General features: G+C 68.9%; 9 protein-coding genes across 9 annotated transcripts; 4 read left to right on the top strand and 5 right to left on the bottom strand.

The window, feature by feature from the left end:
- Positions 1 to 569: 569 nt before the first annotated feature.
- MICPUCDRAFT_29541 (uncharacterized protein) lies at positions 570 to 1,511 on the bottom strand (the record flags this gene model as incomplete). Its single annotated transcript, XM_003062889.1, has 2 exons — positions 1,245 to 1,511; positions 570 to 1,120 (listed from the first exon to the last, which is right to left on the bottom strand). Coding segments are annotated over exons 1-2 (693 nt in total), but the record flags the coding sequence as incomplete, so codon positions are not given.
- A 1,694-nt stretch (positions 1,512 to 3,205) lies between these two features.
- On the bottom strand, positions 3,206 to 5,294 carry AMT1.1 (ammonium transporter channel family). The gene is made up of 2 exons (XM_003062888.1): positions 5,194 to 5,294; positions 3,206 to 4,787 (listed from the first exon to the last, which is right to left on the bottom strand). Exons 1-2 carry the CDS (start codon positions 5,258 to 5,260, stop codon positions 3,421 to 3,423), a joined length of 1,434 nt encoding a protein of 477 aa, XP_003062934.1. The 5' UTR covers positions 5,261 to 5,294; the 3' UTR covers positions 3,206 to 3,420.
- An 808-nt stretch (positions 5,295 to 6,102) lies between these two features.
- MICPUCDRAFT_42595 (uncharacterized protein) lies at positions 6,103 to 7,509 on the bottom strand (the record flags this gene model as incomplete). Its single annotated transcript, XM_003062887.1, has 2 exons — positions 6,103 to 6,812; positions 6,912 to 7,509. 2 exons carry the CDS (start codon positions 7,507 to 7,509, stop codon positions 6,103 to 6,105), a joined length of 1,308 nt encoding a protein of 435 aa, XP_003062933.1.
- Positions 7,510 to 7,779: 270 nt separating this feature from the next.
- MICPUCDRAFT_21878 (uncharacterized protein) lies at positions 7,780 to 8,428 on the top strand (the record flags this gene model as incomplete). Its single annotated transcript, XM_003063092.1, has 2 exons — positions 7,780 to 8,208; positions 8,312 to 8,428. The coding sequence occupies 2 exons, from the start codon at positions 7,780 to 7,782 to the stop codon at positions 8,426 to 8,428; spliced, it is 546 nt and encodes a 181-aa protein (XP_003063138.1).
- A 127-nt stretch (positions 8,429 to 8,555) lies between these two features.
- MICPUCDRAFT_52870 (uncharacterized protein) lies at positions 8,556 to 9,698 on the bottom strand (the record flags this gene model as incomplete). The annotated part of the gene is made up of 1 exon (XM_003062886.1): positions 8,556 to 9,698. One exon carries the CDS (start codon positions 9,696 to 9,698, stop codon positions 8,556 to 8,558), a length of 1,143 nt encoding a protein of 380 aa, XP_003062932.1.
- Positions 9,699 to 9,795: 97 nt separating this feature from the next.
- Positions 9,796 to 10,988, top strand: MICPUCDRAFT_52869 (uncharacterized protein; the record flags this gene model as incomplete). Its single annotated transcript, XM_003063091.1, has 3 exons — positions 9,796 to 9,987; positions 10,181 to 10,552; positions 10,728 to 10,988. The coding sequence occupies 3 exons, from the start codon at positions 9,796 to 9,798 to the stop codon at positions 10,986 to 10,988; spliced, it is 825 nt and encodes a 274-aa protein (XP_003063137.1).
- Positions 10,989 to 11,786: 798 nt separating this feature from the next.
- On the bottom strand, positions 11,787 to 13,246 carry MICPUCDRAFT_42593 (uncharacterized protein; the record flags this gene model as incomplete). Its single annotated transcript, XM_003062885.1, has 3 exons — positions 11,787 to 12,274; positions 12,396 to 12,590; positions 12,715 to 13,246. The coding sequence occupies 3 exons, from the start codon at positions 13,244 to 13,246 to the stop codon at positions 11,787 to 11,789; spliced, it is 1,215 nt and encodes a 404-aa protein (XP_003062931.1).
- Positions 13,247 to 13,551: 305 nt separating this feature from the next.
- Positions 13,552 to 14,425, top strand: MICPUCDRAFT_71103 (uncharacterized protein). Its single transcript, XM_003063090.1, has 2 exons — positions 13,552 to 14,016; positions 14,214 to 14,425. The coding sequence occupies exons 1-2, from the start codon at positions 13,555 to 13,557 to the stop codon at positions 14,325 to 14,327; spliced, it is 576 nt and encodes a 191-aa protein (XP_003063136.1). The 5' UTR covers positions 13,552 to 13,554; the 3' UTR covers positions 14,328 to 14,425.
- Positions 14,426 to 14,512: 87 nt separating this feature from the next.
- On the top strand, positions 14,513 to 16,873 carry MICPUCDRAFT_52866 (uncharacterized protein; the record flags this gene model as incomplete). The annotated part of the gene is made up of 2 exons (XM_003063089.1): positions 14,513 to 16,539; positions 16,657 to 16,873. 2 exons carry the CDS (start codon positions 14,513 to 14,515, stop codon positions 16,871 to 16,873), a joined length of 2,244 nt encoding a protein of 747 aa, XP_003063135.1.
- Positions 16,874 to 18,523: the final 1,650 nt, after the last annotated feature.

Here is an 18,523-nt window from a genome sequence, read left to right as displayed (position 1 = left end):
GGCGTGAGCTTCCGCGCGATGAAGCTCGGAAGCAGCTCGCGCCCCGGCGGCGCGCGCTCCGGGCACGCGCTGCCCTCGTACGTCGCCTCCACGTACGCCTTCTCCTCCGCCGTGCGCGGCTCGTACCCGGGAAAGTCCGCCATCGACCTGCGGGGATCGAGGGAGGGAGGAATCGAGTCAGTCGTTCGCTCGCTCGCCGGGGAAACGACGAAAGGAAAGGAAAGAAAAGAAAAGGAAAGAAAAAGCGCACCGCAACACGAGCATGTCGAACGCTTCTTCCTTCGCCGCGGCGACCGCCTCTGCTTCTTTGACGTTTCGCTGCAACACGCGCCACAGCGCCGGGTTCAAACGCAGCCCGCGACCCGGCCGCCGCCCGAAGCTCATCGCGTCTTCTTCGTTCGTCTCGCCGCCGCCGCCGTCGTCTCGCCGCCGCGGCGCTCTCTTCTTGATCATCGTCTCCGAGATGAGGTCCCCGCCGCCGCCGCCGTCGCCGTCGCCGTCGAATTCGTCGTCGAAGTCGTCGCCCTCGTCGACGCTCTCCCACGTATCGTCGTACACCTCCTCCACGGCGAGGTCCACGGCGACCTGCGCGCCGGTCGCCCTCGCCTTCGTCTTCGTCCGCGCGCCGAGCTGAACCTCGGCCTCGCCGCCGCCGCCGACGCCGACGCCGCTCGCGCCGAGCCCGCCGTCGCCGGAGGGAGAAGGCCCGTACAGCTCGCGGCCCACGCACAGAAAAAAAATCGTGCACCCGAGCGCGAACACGTCCACGGCGGCGTACCGCGCGTCGTCCTTCAAACTGTCGGACATGTCCGACAGCAATACCTCCGGGGCTTGGTACCCCGGCGTGCCGTACCGATCCGGCGGCAGCGTGTCCGCGACGGACGCGTGGCGCGCGACGCCGAAGTCGATCAGCGTGGCGACGCCATTTTCTCCGACGAGCACGTTTCCGCCCTTGACGTCCCTGTGCGTCACCCCGTGCGCGTGGCAGTGTTTCAGCGCTCGAAGGACGCTCCGCGCGTGCCGTCGGACGTCCTTCGGGGAGACCTCGCCTCGCTCGCGCGACGCGTGGAGATTATCCCCGACGTCGGACAGGAGGAGGTAGCTCTCGTTTCGCTCGTCGCTGACGAGGACGCGTTCGTCGGTCAGTTGAAAGGGTTGAAAGGGACCAACGCGATCGAAAGTCGATGAAATCGAGTTTTCATCGTACGTGTACGTGTAGGGCGAAACCGTAGAACCAGGCTCACCTGAGAAACGCGGCGTGGAGCTTCACGACGTTTTCGTGCGGCGGCAGCGCGGACAACACCTTCGCTTCAACCTCGCCGATGGAGAGCCCGTCGCCGATAGGGCGGCCTTGGATGACCCCGGGGAACGGCACGGAGCACTTCATGACGACCGGGCGCGCGTCGAGGGCGAAGACGACGTCGGGAAGCGTCGGCGCGTCGCCGCCGCCGTCGTCGGAAACTTTCTCCAACGGACCGTTCAGCCACTTGCGCCGTCCGCCGCCGCCGCCGCCGTCGCGCTCGTCCTCGTTCTTACGCGTCGTGTACACGTCGCTGAACGTCCCCTCGCCCTTCACCCCGGACAGGCTCCGCTCGCGCGTCAGCGCCGCGAGCGCCATGCTGTACGCCGCCGGGCCGAGCTCGCGCGAGTCGACGATTCTCCCGGCTCTCGGCGCGTATCTCTCACTGGTCCCCATACGACCGCGTTCGCGTGGTGAACGCGATTCCTTAAGGACTTTGCCCGGTTCCTTCGCGAGCCGCGAGGTCAAAATCCGCTCCATCTCCTCGATCGCGTCGACGCTCCCTCGTCGCACGGACGTGTTGTTCTTGAAGTACTGCGCGCGCTGTTTCCGGCGCCCGTCGCGGCGTTTTTTGTTCAGATCGAGGTCGTCGGCGGGCGTCGGCGGCGGCGGCGCGGGGGGATAGGCGACGTCGTCCGCGGCGACGTCCCACCGCGCGGTCGCTCTCTGTCGGCGATCGCCTTCGAGCGCGGGCGCGGACGGCGACGTCGCGTTCGGTGTCGTCGCGGCGTCCGAATTCTTCGCTTCGACGGCGGCGTCGTTCGCGTCGTCGTCGTCGTCGTCGATCGAAGGTCGCAACCATTTCGTGTCGGAGACCTCGGTCAGGCTCAGCGTCGGCGAGACCGTCGCGGAGTCGACGCCGCCCGGCGGCGCGGTCGGCACGCTTGGCGGTGGTTCGGGCCTCGCGGGCGGCGTTGGCGTCGGCGGCGGCGGCGGTCGCGTCGGCGTCGGCGCGGGAGGCGTCGGCGGCGGCGTTCGCGTCGGCGTCGGCGCGGGAGGCGTCGGCGGCGGCGGCGGTCGCGTTTGCGCCGCCGCCACCGTCCGCGCGCTCGCCGCTCTCGCGTCCGCGGTCTTCTTCTCGCGTCGCCGCCGCCTTCGGTTCCTCGCGCCGATCACCGCGAGCGTCGCGGCCGCGGCGGCGGCGGCGAGGACCGCGCCGTCCGCGCGCGCGGACGGGTCCTCGAACGACGAACGACTCGTCGACACCCCCACCGTCGCGGCGTCGCGTCCGCGTCCGCTTCCCTCGCTCGCGCGCGCGCGCGTCAGCGACGCGAGCGGCGGCGGCGACGCGCCGACGCGCGCGCGCGCGATCGCGCTCTCGCGCTCCTCGCGCGTCGCGTCCGCGACCTCGCGCGATCGCGCGCGCGCGTCGTCGTCGCGCGAAGAAGAAGACGCGCGTCCGTCGTCGTCGTCGCTCGTCGTCGCTCGCGGCGGTCGCGCTCGAACGCGCGCGACGGCGGCGGAGGACGGCGCGGCGCGCGTCCGCGGCGACGCGGACGACGGCGCTAGCGCGAGGGACGCGCGCATCGCGCCGGCGGAGGGACGAGAGGCGCGCGAGGTCGACCGACGCGACGCGCGAACGAACGATCGATCGAAGTCGACGCGCGCGAACGATCGATCGGAACCAGCGCGTCCGCTCGCGCTCGGGTCCCGTCGCGCGACGCCACGCCGCTGCGGTCCGTCGGCGAGCTCGACGCGGCGCGCGCGCGCGTGCGAGGGCGGCGGCGGTCGCGGCGCGCCCGTGGCTCTGGCGCGCGCAGAAATATCTATCAGCTCCTGTCCGCGCGGACAGAATCCGGACCACGCCACGTTGGGCGAATTCGATTCGATACTAAAAGCCCATATGTGGAGTACACGTACACGTACAAGTACGTGTAACCGGCGGGCAGGAGGGAGGACTCGAGCGGTGCGAAAAATTATACTTGTGTTATTCATTCATTTCTACTCTCTTTCACTCGTGGCACGAGGGGGAAAGCGGGCCCCGCCGTCCGCGCGCCGTCTCCGATCGAAGACGCCGTCGCGATCGCGTCCACTCTGTTATTCTTATTGGAAGAACACTTTGTCGTCGCGCGCGCCGATCCGGCGCGCGTTGAAAAAATGATCACTTCGTCGTCGCGCTCTTATGCGTTGTTGTACGCGGAGCCGCCGTGCTTGGACTCGTCGAGGCCGGCAGCCTCCTCTTCCGCGGAGGTGCGGAGGAGACCAGCCTGCTTCAAAACGAAGAAGAAGGGGCCGAGGATGCCGCACGTCCAGAGGATGATGGCGACGCAGCCCAAGAGCTGGACGCCGAAGAGCCTGCCGTTGCCGCCCATGAGGGCGCCGTAGCGATCGTTGTCTTCGTCGCCGAGGTATTTTTCCTTGGCGAAGAGGCCGACGGCGAGGACACCCCACATGCCGCACGCGCCGTGCACGGGGAACGCCTCGAGCGGGTCGTCGATGCGGAGCTTGAGGAGAAGCTTGCTCGAGCCGAAGAGAACGAACGCGCCGATGAAGCCGGCGAAGAGGGCCATGTAAATGTCAAGCACCGCGCAGCCCGCGGTGATGGACACGAGGCCTCCGAGGACGCCGTTGCACACGGCGATGAGGTCCCAGACCTTGTAGAGCGCGTAGTTGAGGAACAGGGACGTCACGCCACCGGCAGATGCGGCGAGCGTCGTGGTGATACCGACGCGGCCGATGGCAACGGCATCAGCAGCGGAGGTCGCGGAGCCCTGGGAACCGCAGTTGAACCCGTACCAGCCAACCCAGAGGATGAAGGTGCCGAGGACGACGAGCGCGGCGTTGTGGCCGGGCATCGCGATCGGGCGACCCTGCGCGTCGAAGCGGCCCGTGCGCGGGCCGACCATGATCGCGCCCATGAGACCGGAGAACCCGCCGACCATGTGAACGACGCCGGAGCCGGCAAAGTCGTGGTACGCGAGAGATTTGTCCCCGTCTTCCTTCTTCCAGGGGACGCTGCTGAGCCAGCCGCCGCCCCAGGCCCAGTGGACGACAGTGGGGTAGACGAAGCCGGTGAGGAGCGCGGAGTAGCCGAGGTACGCGGCGAACTGCGTGCGCTCGGCCATCGCGCCGGAGGTGATGGTCGCCGCGGCGGCGGCGAAAGACCATTGGAAGAGGAACCAAATCCAGTCGTTTCCACCGGAGGGACCAACGGCCGAGATGCCCAGCGCGAAGTCAGCCTCGCCCATGAAGCGGTTGGAGTTGCCGTCCCCGGGGACACCGAACGCGATGCCGTAACCGAAGAGGTACCAGAAGATCGCGCCGACGGCGGCGTCGAGGACGTTCTTCAGGAGGATGTTCTTGACGTTCTTCGCGCGGATGGAACCGGCGCAGAGCATAGCGAAACCGGATTGCATGAAGAACACAAGCGCGGTGGCGAAAAGGAGGAAGATGGTGGTGGTGGCGTTCGCAATGCCCATCTTAGTGTAGTCATCCTCAGTGTCACTGTCGAGCCGACGGCGCGCGTCGCCCGCGCAGATGACGGAGACTGCGACGCGTCGTCAATGGGAAGAGAAGGGGGGAATCGAATCGCGCGTCAGCGTCTCGATCGTCGACCGGCGGTCGCGCGCGCGTCGTCCGCAGTTCGTCCCCGCCGTAATTTCGGGGGAACCGGGAAAAAGCGAAAGGGCCAGGGTCCGGAATCGAATCGCGCGGAGAACGCGCGCGCGCGATGCGAAGACGCGCGATCGAGCTCGCCGCGCGCGAGAAAAGGATCGATCGAGGCGCGATATCGACTTTTTCATCGCGCGGGGAGGATCGATCGCGACGATCGCGCGACGCCGCGCGCGAAGATCGCGCGCGCGATCCCGGGGACGATTCTGTTAATTTCCCCGGCGAAAGGTCGCGAGCACGATCCGGGGCGACGCGCGAGGGGAGCGGGGGGGGAAACGCACCGGCGGCCTCGGCGAGCCCGGAGGCGGCGAGGGCGGCCTTATCGGCGGCGGTGCACCATGAGGCCATGGTGATGAATACGTGTGCGTGGGAAGTCCGCGCGCGCGTGAATGCCGCCAATCGTCGATTCCAGCAGGCTTTTGTAACGAAAATTGGAAAAGCGCGTCGCTTCACGCGTAGAACGAACGGCCAGGATGGCTCGAGAGCGCGCGAGGGGACGCGTGAGCTGACGTGTCGCGTACTACGTCTGCGCGTACTGTGCTTCGTACGCGCTAACTGTTTGCCCGTACGAATCCGATGCACTTCCGTACGAGAATTCAGTTTGGGGTCGCGAGAGCGCGACCTTTCGCGAGGAAATGCTCGATTTTCTCCCTACCCCGGCTCGAATCGGCGACGCCGATTGGTCGAGAGGCGTGCCTTTTAGCGGGAAACCGCGAGCGAAGTCGAGCGCGACTTTTCAAAAAATATCCGCGCGCGCGCGATTCGGCAGACTAACTGCGCGTACACGTCGCGCGGCGACGCGAAGGAGCATCTCGCCGCCCCGACTCCGCGGACCGGCCGTGGTTTCTTCTCGGCGGCCCCGCATCCCCGGCCAGCCCGCCGGCTGCAGCCGGCGCGCGAGTCGAGTTCCGCGGGACACGTCCGTCGCGACGCCGCCGGATGGCGGTACCGCGGCGCTTCGCGGCGCGCGCGCGGCGCGCGCGCGGGGCCGCGGGCGGGGAGTCCCGCGCGTCGTCGCGGCGCGCGCGCGAGAGCGTCGGTCTCGCGCGGAAGCGGAGAGAAGGAGGACGCGCGGACGCCCGCCGCGCGCGCGCTCGATTCGACAGTCGCGTTCTTTTACGACTCTTACTTCGATGCTGAAAACCAAACTCTAATAAAACCGCGCGCGCGCTCGCTCGCGCGTCGTCCCGTCACGCCCGCAGCGCGGCGTCGTCCGCGCCGCCGCCGCCGCCGCCGCCGACCTCGGCGTCGTCCATCTCCGGCGACCACAGCGCGCGCGACTTGGCGCGCGCGGACCAGTCCTCCGCGCGCGTCCGACTCGGCGGCAAACGCGTCGGCGTCGGCGTCGGCGCCTCCGCGCGCGTCGCCGCGAGCGCCGCGCGCGCCGCGCGAAGCTCCGCCTCCGTCGCCACGCGCGCCGCCTTCGCCGCGTCCGTCGCCGCGTCCGTCGCCGCGCCGTCGCTCATCGCGCGCACGGCCGCGAGCTCCGCGCGCAACGCCGCGAGCTCCGCGGCGGCGGCGACGCGCTCGGCGTCTTCGCGCTCCTCCGCCGCCGCGGGGACGCGAACCGCCGCCGCCGCCGCCGCGGGGACGCGAACCGTCGCCTCCTCGGGCGACCACAACGCCCTCGACTTCGCGACCGCGGCCCAGTCCGTGTCCTCCTCCTCCGCGGTCGACGACGACGACGCGACGGTCGCGACGGTCGCGACGGTCGCGACGGTCGCCGGCGCCGCCGCCGCCGCCGCGACCGCGTCTCTCAACTCCTCGCGCAGCGCTCTCATCTCGCGCACCGCGTTCGCGCGCGCGACGACGTACCCGACGCCGCCGCTCACCGCGGACGCGATCGCGGTGGACCAGTACGACGCGAAGGCGCCGACCGCGGACGTCAGCGCGCTCGCGGCTGCGGTTTCAGCGCATCGGTCGTCGTCAGTTGAAAGGGGGACGCGATCGAACGTTGAAACCGAGCGGCGGGTGAAAAATCAGGCTCGAAGGCGCGCACCGGAGCCGCCGTAGAGCGCGTAGGACGCGCCCGCGACTTGCGCGACGACGGCCGGCGGAGACGCGGGAGACGCGGCCGACGCCGCCGCGAGCGCGTATCCGGCGCCGAACGCGGCGTGCACGAGCGCGACGACGAGCGCGGACGCGAGCGCGAGCGCGAGCGTCGGGACGCCGCCGGTCGGGGAGGCGGAGGGCGAGGAGGAGGAGGAGGACGAGGACGACGACGACGACGACGCGCGCGCGAGATCTGTCTCGGTCGCGTCCGCGTCCGGCTCCAGCGCGGCCCATCCGTGCGTCCAGCGGAACGGCGGCGGCGAAGAGGCCGCCGCGCGCGACGACGACGACGACGACGACGACGACGCGACGACGCGCGCGCGCGCGCGCGCTCGGCGCGGCGGAAGCGCGCGCCATCGCGCGGCGCCGACGACGACGCCGTCGGTTTTCGAACTCGACGCGTCGTCCGAGCGCGTCGCCGCGACGACGACGACGACGCGCGCGCGCGAGGCATCGCGGGAGACGACGCGCGCGAGGACGCGCGCGCGGGGGCAGAGCGCGCGCGTCGTCGTCGTCGTCGTCGTCGTCGCGCGCGATGCGGACATGACGCGCGTGCGAGCGGCGGTCGCGCGCGGGGGGCGTCTGTCGCCAGATCGTTCAAAAACGTCGGGCTTTAGGGTGACGCGGACGACGCGATGGAATGATTGATGGTTGGATATCGCCCCCGCGCGGGCCTCGAGCGCGGCCACTCTCAGTTTCGCGTCGGCATGCCGACCGTCGCGAGCGCGCGCGTCTCCGCGCCGCCCGCGCGCGCGGGGCGCGCCCGCCGCGCCGCGCGCGCGACGACGACGAGAAGCGGGAGACCGCTCGCCGCGATGACCGCCGCGGGCGCCGACGACGAGACGCACAGCTGTCGCCGCGAGACGACGCGACCGACGATCGCGTCGTCGCGCCGCGCCGCCGCCGCGCTCGCCGCCGCCGCGCTCGTCCTCTCCTCCCCGTCCGCGTCGCTCGCGAAGACGGTCAACGTGACCGTGGACCCCGACACGCTGACCGCGGAGCTCTGCGACGACCCGCGCGCGGGCGGGGTCCCGGGGACGGCGACGTACAAGGCGCGTTGCATGCAGATCTCGGGCGTCGCGACGAACCCGACCAAGGACGTCGTGTACAACGCGGACGTGTACGGCAGCGTCAAGGACGCGGCGAACGACGAGGTGCTGAACAGCGGGCGCGTGGGCAGCATCGCGGAGGTGCCGCCGGGGGAGAGCGCGTTCCGATTGCAGATCACGGTGGCGACGTCGCAGGTGCGCTTCAGAGAATTTTTCACCCGTCCCTCGGTTTCAACATTTGATCGCGTCTCCTTTCAAGTGACCGATGAACGTGTTTCGATTTTGGATCTCCCCGCAGCCGCTGCCGCTGAAGCTGAAGGCGTTCAAGGCGCAAGGGGTGACGTCGAGGCTGAACGCGTCGCCGAACCCGTACGACGACTACACCGAGTTCGACGATTTCGGCGCGCAGAAGTGAGGGCGAAGGAGGAGGCGCGCGACGGCGGCGGCGGAGGCGTTTTGCGATGTATATCGACTACGAGTAAGGTTATCAAACTGTACACGTGTATACGTGAATCGCCGCAGCCTCTCGCTCTGCAGCTCTCTTAGGACGTCTTGAGGCCGTCGCCGTCGCGCTTCCGCGCCGCCTCCCGCGTCGTCTCCCTCGCGTACGTCGCGTTCCCGTAGAAAACCGCGAAGAGCCCAAACCACGCGACGAGCGCGTTTCGCCCGCCGTCGCCGCCGTCGCCGCCGCCGCCGCCGCGGACGACGCCTCCGACCATCAACGCGTCGCCGCCCGCCGCCGCCGCCCTCGCGACGTTCCCTATCGCCGTGAACGACGTCGCGCTGAACGCCGCCTGCGCTCGCGTCTGCGCGTAGCTCATCGCCGCGGCGAGCGGCAGCGTCGCGGCCGCGATCGAGACGTCGCGCGCGGTCGCGCGGGACGCGCCGCCGCCGCCGCCGCCGCTGAAGACAAACGCGGCGAGCGCGAAAACCGGCGCCGTCGCCGCGTTTACGCAAGCCGTGAACGCGTCCGGATGCCGCCGTGAACGCCGCCGTCCTCCTCCTTTAGCTCCTCCTCTCCCTTCCGAGCGCGTCGTCCGACACGTGTCCGACACTTTATCCGACACTTCCTCGTCCGACAGCAGCGCGAGTCGCGTCGCGACGAGCATCGCGGCGGTGACGAACAGGTGCGCTGCCAGCGCGCGCATCCCGGCGTTCCACTCCTCCATCCCCGCCGCGCCCACGCCGTCGACGCCCTCCGGACTCGTCCCGTGCGCGTACGCGCCCGCGCCGAGCGCGACGACGAGCAGCCCCTCGATCGCGCGCGGCGTCGGCAAGGTCGACGACGCGTCGCAGACGAGCTCCAGCGGGATGACGAGCAGCGGCGACAGATGCCGCGCGACGACGACGGTCGCGAGCGGGAGGCGCGACGTCGCCGCCTGGCGCGTCAGCGCGGACGCCGCGTGCGCGCACGCGAGCGGCGCGACGCGGAGCGACGCGGCGCCGCGGAGGAGACGGCCGAGCGAGAAGGACGCGTCGCGGCGACGCGCGACGACGAAGAAGACGAGCGACGTGAAGGCGCACTGGCACGCGAGGACGACGCACGACGTCGTCGTCGTCGTCGTCGTCGTCGCGTCCGAGCGGCGCGAGAGCGAGACGTTCGCGAGCGAGAGCGAGATGGACGCGAGCGCGTACGCGAGCGCGGTGGACGCGGACGCGCGCGGCGGCGACGCCGCGCGCGCCATCGGATCTGACGACGTGACGTGACAGGACTGATGACGCGGATCGGCAGCGGCATCGGTCTCGTCGTCGTCAGATCTCGTCGCGCGCCGGCACCGCGCGATGCCGCGCGTGAAGGTGGCGTGCGCGCAGTTGAACCCGACGCGCGGGGACGTCGCCGGGAACATGCGCCGCGTCGACGCGATGACGTCGCGCCTCACCGCGGACGACGGCGTCGACGTGCTGCTCCTCCCGGAGATGGCGCTGACCGGGTACGTGTTCGACGACGCGCGCGACGCGCGGCGCGTCGCTGAGGTGCGCTCTATCTCACACTGGTCCCCATACGACCGCGTCGGCGTGGTGAACGCCGATCCTTAAGGACTTTCTCTCCCGGCGCATCTCTCCGCCTACCCCTCGCTCTCAACGCCCGCCCTCGACGCCTCACAACTCCATCAACTGACGCCTTTCAACTCCACCCCGACGTTCGCTCGCATGGAACGACCCGGAGCGCGACGACGGGCCGACGACGCGATGGTGCCGCGCGCTCGCGGCGCGGCTGCGGTGCGTCGTCGCGTGCGGGTACCCCAGGGCGGTGCCGAGGGAGAGGGGGGAGGAGGAGGAGGGGGGGGGGGAGGGCGGAGGCGGTGGGGGAGACCGCGATGACTCCAGGACGTCGAGCGACGACGACGTCGACGTCGAAGTCGACGACGACGACGTCTTGTACAACGCGCTCGTCGTCGTCGCCGCGGACGGGACCGTCCTGACGCGCTACCACAAGACGCACCTGTACGTCGTCGACGAGACCTGGGCGAGCGAGGGCTCCGGGTTCGTCTCCGTGCCGATCCCCGTTCGCGACGGCGCCGGCGGCGAATCCGGTGAGGTGCGTTCTATACAACACTGGTCCCCATACGACCGCGTTCGCGAGGTGAACGCCGATCCTTAAGGACTTTTGCCGGCGCATCTCTCCGCCCACCCCTCGCTTTCAATCCCCGTCCTCGGCGCCTTTCAACTTCACCTGACGCCTTTCAACTCCACCCCGACATTCGCTTGTATAGAACGGCCCTGGATCCGGCGAATCCGTCGTCGTCGCCACGCTGGGCATATGCATGGACATCAACCCGCGCGGGTTCGTCGCGCCGTGGTCCGCGCACGAGCTCGCGCGCGCGTGCCTGAAGCACGAGTCGTCGCTGCTGCTGTTCGCGAGCGCGTGGACGAACAACCACCCGGACGATCCGCCCGAGAGCGTCACTCCGGTGGATCCGAACGAAGTGGCGCGTTCTCTCCCTGGTTCCCATACGACCGCGTTGGCGTGGTGAACGCCATTCCTTAAGGACTTTTCCCGGCGTGTCTCTCCGCCCTCTCTCTTTCTCTCGGCCACACGATCGGACACGTCATCATATCTGGACCGATCGCATCAAGAGATTTGATTTCATCGATCGAGCTGACCAATCGCGTCCCTCCACGTCGTATCGTATCGCATCAGTGGAGCTACTGGCTGAACCGCCTGGCGCCGCTCGTCGGCGAGGACGTGCACTTCGCGTGCGCCAACAGGATAGGCGAAGAGGACGGGATCACGTTCAGGCGCGTTATATCTCACACTGGTCCCCATACGACCGCGTCGGCGTGATGAACGCCGTTCCTTGAGGACTTTCTCTCCCGGCGTGTCTCTCCGCGCACGCCACGGTTTCAATCCCGACACACCTCGACGCCTTTCAACTCCGACTGACGCGCCTTTGAACTCCACCCCGACGTCGGTCGCTTCGCGCGGACCCTCGACCCTCAGCGGCTGCAGCGGCGTGATGAGCATGCGCGAGCCGAAGATCGTGGGCGCGCTCGGACCGGAGGACGAGGGGGTCTTGATTCGCGTCGTGGACGTGCCGGAGGCGCGGCGGCGGTGAGCGCGCGGAGGCGGACGGCGGCTCCGACGCGATGAACGATTAATTGATTAGGAGATGACTAATAGATGAACGATTAATTGATTAGGAGATGACTAATAGATGAACGATTAATTGATTAGGAGATGACTGATAGATGAACGATTAATTGATTAGGAGATGACTAATAGCTACGCGACGACGCGACGAAACGAACGCGAATGCGAACGCGAATCCTCCTCACCACTTAAACACCGGCACCGCGTACGTCGGCGCCGCGTCGTGCGCGCGCGCGACGCGCTCGATGGCTTCCGCCGGCGGGAACGGAACCGCCGCGCCGTCGCCGACGCCGTCCCCCGTCAACGCCGCCGGGTCCATGCCCAGGTCGTCGGCGTGGATGCCGCCGCACACGAAGACGACGTCGCAGCCCGCGTTCTGGGCGCCGATCACGTCGTGCTCGAGCGAGTCGCCGACGGCGACGACGTTCTCCATGGAGATCGTCCGGCGCGCGCCTCCGCCGCCGTCCGACGCCATGCGGAAGACTTCGTCGTAGATGATCTTGTTCGGCTTGCCCATCAGGTGAACAACACCGCCGGTGCCGGTGCCGGTTGGCGTTCCATCTTCCCCCTCGCCGTCGGACTCCGATTCCGATTCGAGCGCCTCCTCGTACCACCGCGCGAGCGTCCCCGGCATCTTCATCAGCGCGCCGCCCTCGCCGCCGACGGTCACTGCGGGCGAGACGGACGCCGCGCGAAAAAAAGTTCATCGGTCAGCAATCGAAAGGGACCAACGCGATCAATAATACAGTAAACGTTGAAACTGATGCGGCGGGGTGGGTGAAAAACGCACCGTAGTCCGGGTTCGCGACCATCATCGGAATGTTCCGCCGCGCCGCTCTTCGTAGCAGCCCGCGCATGTCTTCCATCGCCTTGAGCTCTATCCCCGCCGCTCTCTGCGCGTCCGTGTCCCCCGCGCCGTTCACCGCCTCCGTGCCGTGCGCGACGATGAAGTCCGCGTCGTCGGGCGACGTCACCGTCGTGAGCCCTGAGGGTCGTTCCGTACGAAAAAATGTATTTTATCGGTCAGTTGAAAGGGGATGCGATCAACCGTTGAAACCGAAGGACGATGAGTGAAAAAGAATATGCCGTGCGCAGAACGCAGAACGCACCCAAGCCGTCGAGCGCGATGCTGCCGCGCTCGCTCCACGTGAAGTGAAGCACCTTGTCCCCCGCGAACGGCTTAGGACCTCGCGCGTCCGCCTCCGCGGACCCCTCGAACGCGTCGCGCGCCTCGAGCGCGCGCCACGTCATCTCCCCCGACGTGATCGCCCCCGCGAACCACGCGGGATCGAAGCCCATCGGCTCGAGCTTCGCGAGCGTCTTCGCGCTCCTTCGACTGCTGTTGCTGATCACGTAGAGCTTCGCGCCGGCGTCGTACAGCCGCTTCGTCGCGTGTATCGCCGCGGGGTACGCCGTCTTGCCGTCGTGCAGGACCCCGAACTGGTCCAGGAGCCATATCGTCTTCCCCTCGCGCACGAGGTCGCGCACGCCCGTCAGCGGCGTCGTCGCGAAGCGTCGCGGCGGGTGGTGATGATGACTGCCGCGGTGGTCGCCGCCTCCTCGCGACGAGGGCGACGGCGACGAGGGCGACGGCGAGGACGCCGCGGCGGCGGCGAGGGACGGCGTCGACGCGCGCGACATCGTCGGTCGGGGTGCGGCGAAGGCGGCGAGGGCCTCCTTCCCGCTCGCGCGCGCGACTGATCTCGTGGAGGACCGAGCGAGCTGCGCGGCTTTCGTTCCTGAGTGTTTCGAAGGAGGAATCAAGGTAAAAACATCGGTCAGTTGAAAGGGCACGCGATCAAATGTTGAACCTACGGGGTGGGTGAAAATCGTCCGCACGGAGACCAAACAAATCATCGCAGCGGCCTGAAGATTTTCTCCCACCCCGCATGACGCGGACGACGGCGATTCGCCGCTCGCGACGCGCACAACGAGACGCGCCGCGCACGATGCCCGCCTTCGCCCTCGCGCACGCCCTCGCGTCCGCGCCGCTCGCGATCCGCCGCCGCGATCGCGCCGCCGCGGTCGCGCGCGCTCCCTCCTCCTCCGCGCCCGCCGCCGTCGTCCGATCGCGCGCGACGACGACGAGGAGGCGATCTGGTGGCGTTCGATGCGACGCCGCGGGCGGCGACGAGGCCGCGTCGTCCTCCTCCAAGAAGGACGTGGACTGGGAGCAGAAGACGCGCGAGATGACCGCGGAGAGAGTCATGGAGGCGTGCATGGAGGCTATGGCCGAGGGCGACGAGTCCAAGCTCGACGCGTGCTTGCTCGAGCTCGAAGACCCGACCGCGAAGAGAGGCGTCGTGGACGATCTTCTGGATCGAAAGAAGGGCGAGGGCGACGAGTTTTGGGCGGCCAAGCTGCGCGCGATCGCGGCGGAGCGCGTGCTCGAGAACTGCATGGAGGCGGTGGTGCGTCGCGGAGCTGCGCGAAGCGTCGTCGTCTCGAATCCCGTCACGCGTCGTTCGGTCGCCGCGCGGGTCGATCGGACGCCGCGACGCCGCGGACGATCGATGCCTTCGGGCGGTTGTTATTTCCTCGATCGATCGGATACGGCCTTTTTTTTCCCCTCATCGCTCACCCGCCGCGACCCCGCCCCCCTCTTCAGATGGACGGCGACGTGGACGAGATCGAGGACTGCATGCTCGACGCGCAGAACGACGACCTGCTGGGCGTGGACATGTCCACCGCGGAGGACGGGAGCACGACGTTCAAGTTCTAAACGAGAGAGAGCGAGCGGGGACGCCTCGGCGGCGGGACCGTACCCACCTTTGCCAGCTGTGTGAGAGAAGATGAGCGTGCCATTCATCACAAATATCTGATCTCATCCCCGCGCACTCGTCCGCGCCAGGCCGCTCAGCGTCGCGGTCGCTCGTTCCGCGCGCCGCCCGCGTCTCGCGTCGCGCGATGCGCCGCGCCGCGAGCGCGGCCGCGCGCGCCGCGTACCTCGCGCCGTGGACGACCGCGCGAGCGACGACGACGCGTCGCGCGCTCGATCTGAGAGGCGCCGGCTGGACCACGACGAGCGCGGTCGGCGGGGATCCGCGCGCGACGTCCTCCTCCTCCTCCGCCGCCGCCGCCGCCGCCGTCGACGACGACCTTGACGACGTCATGCGCTTCGGCAGCGGGCTCTCGAACAACGCGACGCTGTCCACCGCGATCGTCGAGGCGGTCGCGGAGGCGAAGCGCGCGCTCGGCGCGAGGACGGTACCGACGTTCGTGCAGCTGCTCGTCAGCGCGGATTACGACGACGTCGCGCTCGCGCCGAGATACGTCCTGGAGTGCTTCTCGGAGACGTCGAGAGGGTCGAAGAGAGGAGGCGGAGGAGGAGGAGGAGGAGGAGGAAAACGCGATGATGAAACGGCCGCGAAGCCGGCGTTATTCGGCGGCGTCGTGCGCGGATGCTTCGGCGGCGGCGGGCAGGTGATGGACGGCCCGTGCGTCTCGATCGTCGCCGCGCGTCTCCCCGGGACGGAGGCGATGCCGTTCAAGACCAGGGACGCGTCGCTGCCGCCGCAGATCACGCCGAAGCAGTGGGCGGCGATGATGCGGGACGGAGGCGGAGGCGGCGACGGCGACGGCGACGGCGACGACGCGGCGGAGGACGTCGGGGACGCCGTCGCCGCGCTCGCGATGTTCGACCCCGAATTCGTGGAGATCGACGACCTGACGCAGCGACTTCACAGCGCGATCCCGAAGAGCGTCGTCGTCGGCGGCGCGGTCACGCCGGGGGGGGCGTTGTTCCTGGGCGAGGACGTGCTGTACAGCTGCGACGAAGAAGAAATTGAAGAAGAAGAAGAAGAAGAAGAGGCTGACGAGGCTGACGAGGCGGAAGCGCGGAGGACGAGAAAGAAGACGACGAAGCCCCTCCCCGCCGCGTCCGACGACGACGACGACACCGCGGTCCTCGTCGGCGTCCTTCTCCGCGGCCCGTTCGGGCTCGACGCGCGCAGCATGCACGCGTGCCGTCCCGTCGGACCGGAGATGACGCTCACGAGGAGCATCGACGGGCACGTCCTCGAGCTCGACGGGTCCCCCGCCGGGGAAGTGCTCCCCGCGATTTTAGGTAAGTTCTCCTCGCGCTGGTTTCCATACGACCGCGTTCGCGTTGTGAACTTCATTCCTGAAGGACTTTCTCTCCCGGCGTTTCGTTTGTTTCTCTCCGCCCGCCTGTCCCTCGCTGCTTTCGATACCTACCGACGCGCCGCGACGCCTCGCGACTCCGCTTCTGACGCCTTCGAACGCCACCCCAACGTCGCTTTGTATGGACAATTACCCTCAGACGGCGGCGTCCCGGGCGGCTTGCCCGTCATGCTCGGCGTCGGCGAGCCGCCCGAGACGACGACGCGCGGCGGCGCCGGGGCTTGGACGCGCGCGGGGGCGTCACGGCGCGACGACGCGCGCCGCGACGAGTTCAAGAGCCCGTGGGGCAACGTCGTGGTGGTCGACGTGTCTCCGCGCGGGCGGCTCGCGGCGAGGGGGAAAGGCGGCGACGGCGACGGCTCGGCGAAATTGCGCGGGAGAGTCGTGGACGACGACGACGACGACGCCGACGTGGAGGCGGAAGAGGAGAAAGAGGAACAGGAGGAAGGTGGCGCGACGGACGCCGCCAAAGCCGCCGAGAGAGAGGCGCGGAAAAAGGCGGCGAAAGAGGAGAAGGACGCGAAAGACGCGGCGGCGGCGACGGCGGAGGCGGAGCGCGCGTATCAATCCGGCGGCGACGGGTACGTGTTCAGGTCCATACAGAGCGCGAACAACGAGACCGGGAGCGTGTACATCGGCCGGCATCGCCTGGAAGAGGGAGCGCCCGTGCGTCTCCACGTCAGGGACACCGCGTGGGGGAAACAGCGCGCGTGCGCGCTCATGAAGTCGTTCGGCGAGGGCGTCGCGGAGCAAAACGTCGGCACGCGTTTCGGCGCGCCCGTCGGCGCCAGGTGCGTTCCCGCGGGCGTCTCTCTCGACCACACGATCCGCCACGTCACCCTATTTTGTCCAATCGCATCGCGAGATTCACTCACGCGGACCAATCGCGATCGATGACTACCCCACAGGGTCAAATACGCGGGCGCGGTGATGTACACGTGCGTCAACGGCGATCGGCTCCACGCCGCGGATTTCCGAGAACGCGCGAAGGGCGTTCCCGTCGGCGGCGGGTACACCGCGGGCGAGCTGGGCCCGGCGCGCGCGGGGAGGCAGTCGTATCTGCACTCGCACACGTCCGTCGTGGGATTGTTTTGGGACAGGAGGCGCGGCAAGGGGACGACGTGACGTGACGCGACGCGACGTTTCGAAAATCGTATTCTTTCTCTGAGATGAAGGTTAAAAAAAAAATGTTTTCGTCCGTCGTCCTTACCCCCGAGCGCCGCGGTCGTCCGTCACTTCGCCGCGTCGCGCGCCTCTCGCAAGCGCTGACGCAGCTCGACGACGACGCCTTCGGTGGATAATCCCATCCCCGCGAGCTCCGACGCGAGCTCCGCTTTCTTCATCTTCGACAACGCGGGAAGCGCGCCGCCCGCCGCCGCCGCCGCGGGCGCCGCGTTCTTCGCCGCCGCCGCGGCTTTCGCCTTCTTCTTCCGCGTCGTCGCCTTCTTCGCCTTCTTCTCCGCGCCCGCGCCCACGCCCGCGGCGTCGTCGATCTCCCTCGCGACGTCCGCGGCGAGCGCGTCCGCGCGCGCCTCGGCTTCTTTCGCGCGCTTCGCCGCCGCGGCAACCTCCTCCTCGAGCGCCGCGATTCTCGCGTTGAGCTTCGTCTGCACCTTCACGACGTCGTTCGCCGCGCTCGACGCCGCGGCCGCGGCCTCCACCTGCGCCTCCGCCGCCTGCAGCGCGTCCGCCATCTCGCGCGCTTCCACCGCCGCGAGCGCGGCGTTCTCCTCCGCGGCCGCGAGCTTCGCCTGCGTCTCCTCGAGATCCGCCTGGAGTTCGTAAATCTCATCCTCTCCCGACGTCGCCGTCGTTCGCAGCTCGCCTATCGCCGCCACCGCCTCGTCGTCCGCGGCCGCGAGCTTCGCCTCCATCGCGCGGATCCTCTCCTCGAGCGACGCCGCGCGCGTCTCCGCCGCCTCCGCGCGCGTCCGCTCCGTCGCCACGCGCTGATCCGCGGTCGCGATGACCTCGGACATTTTCTTTTCCAGCGAGACGGTGAGTCGCTTACTCTCCTCCGCGGCGGCGGCTGCGAGCTTCGTCGCCGCGCTCGCCTGCGCGCGCGCCTCCGTCTCCGCCTTCCGCGCGTCCTCGAGCTCCGCCTTGACCGCGACGACGACCGCGTCCGCGCTCGCGCGCGCCTCGGACAGCGCCGTCTCCATCGTTCGCTTCGTCTCGTCGAGCTGCGCCTTGGCCTCCTTCAACTGAGGGCCGAGGGTCCATACGATTTTTGAACGTCGGGGTGAAGTTCGAAGGCGTCAGAAGCGGAGTTGAAAGGCGTCGAGGGCGGGCGTTGAAACCGAGGGCTGGGCGGATAGATGCACCGGGAAGTAAAGTCCTTAAGAAACGGCGTTCACCACGCGAACGCGGTCGTATGGGGACCAGTGTGAGACAGAACGCGCCTGCGTCTTCTCGTCGTCGGAGAGCGCGCGCGCGTTCTCCGCGTTCTTCGCGGCATCTGCCGCGAGCGCGCTGAGTTTCTCGTTGGCCTCGTCCAGAAGCGCGCGGACGTAGTCCGCCTCCTCCTGCGCCTCGATCGTCGCCGCGGTCGCTCGCTGTTCGATCTCCCGCGTCGTCTCCGCGAGTCGACGCTCCATCTCGACTCGGAGATCGTCCTCGACGTCCGCGACGGCCATCTCCGCGGCTTTCTCCGCCGCGCGCGCGGCGTCCTCCGCCGCGAGCCGCTTCGCCTCCGCGACCGCGCGCTCGAGCGCTTCTTCAGCCTCGAGTTTCGCGCGCTTCGCGTCCTCCGTCGCTTTCGCGGCGGCGGAGGGG

This window comes from Micromonas pusilla (genome assembly GCF_000151265.4).
Source record: "Micromonas pusilla CCMP1545 genomic scaffold MICPUCscaffold_13, whole genome shotgun sequence".
Taxonomy (NCBI): Eukaryota; Viridiplantae; Chlorophyta; class Mamiellophyceae; order Mamiellales; family Mamiellaceae; genus Micromonas; species Micromonas pusilla.
The sequence above is the reverse complement of the archived record's forward strand: the minus strand, read 5'-3'. Positions and strand labels throughout refer to the sequence as shown.

Bases quoted from the DNA above. Each gene is read 5' to 3' on its own strand.
- AMT1.1 (XM_003062888.1), bottom strand. From the start codon at position 5,260: ATGGCCTCATGGTGCACCGCCGCCGATAAGGCCGCCCTCGCCGCCTCC. The intron at 4,788-5,193 runs GTGCGTTTCCCC...GACGCGTCGCAG, and splicing joins CGGGCTCGCCGAGGCCGCCG to TCTCCGTCATCTGCGCGGGC.
- MICPUCDRAFT_71103 (XM_003063090.1), top strand. From the start codon at position 13,555: ATGCCCGCCTTCGCCCTCGCGCACGCCCTCGCGTCCGCGCCGCTCGCG. The intron at 14,017-14,213 runs GTGCGTCGCGGA...CCCCCTCTTCAG, and splicing joins AGAACTGCATGGAGGCGGTG to ATGGACGGCGACGTGGACGA.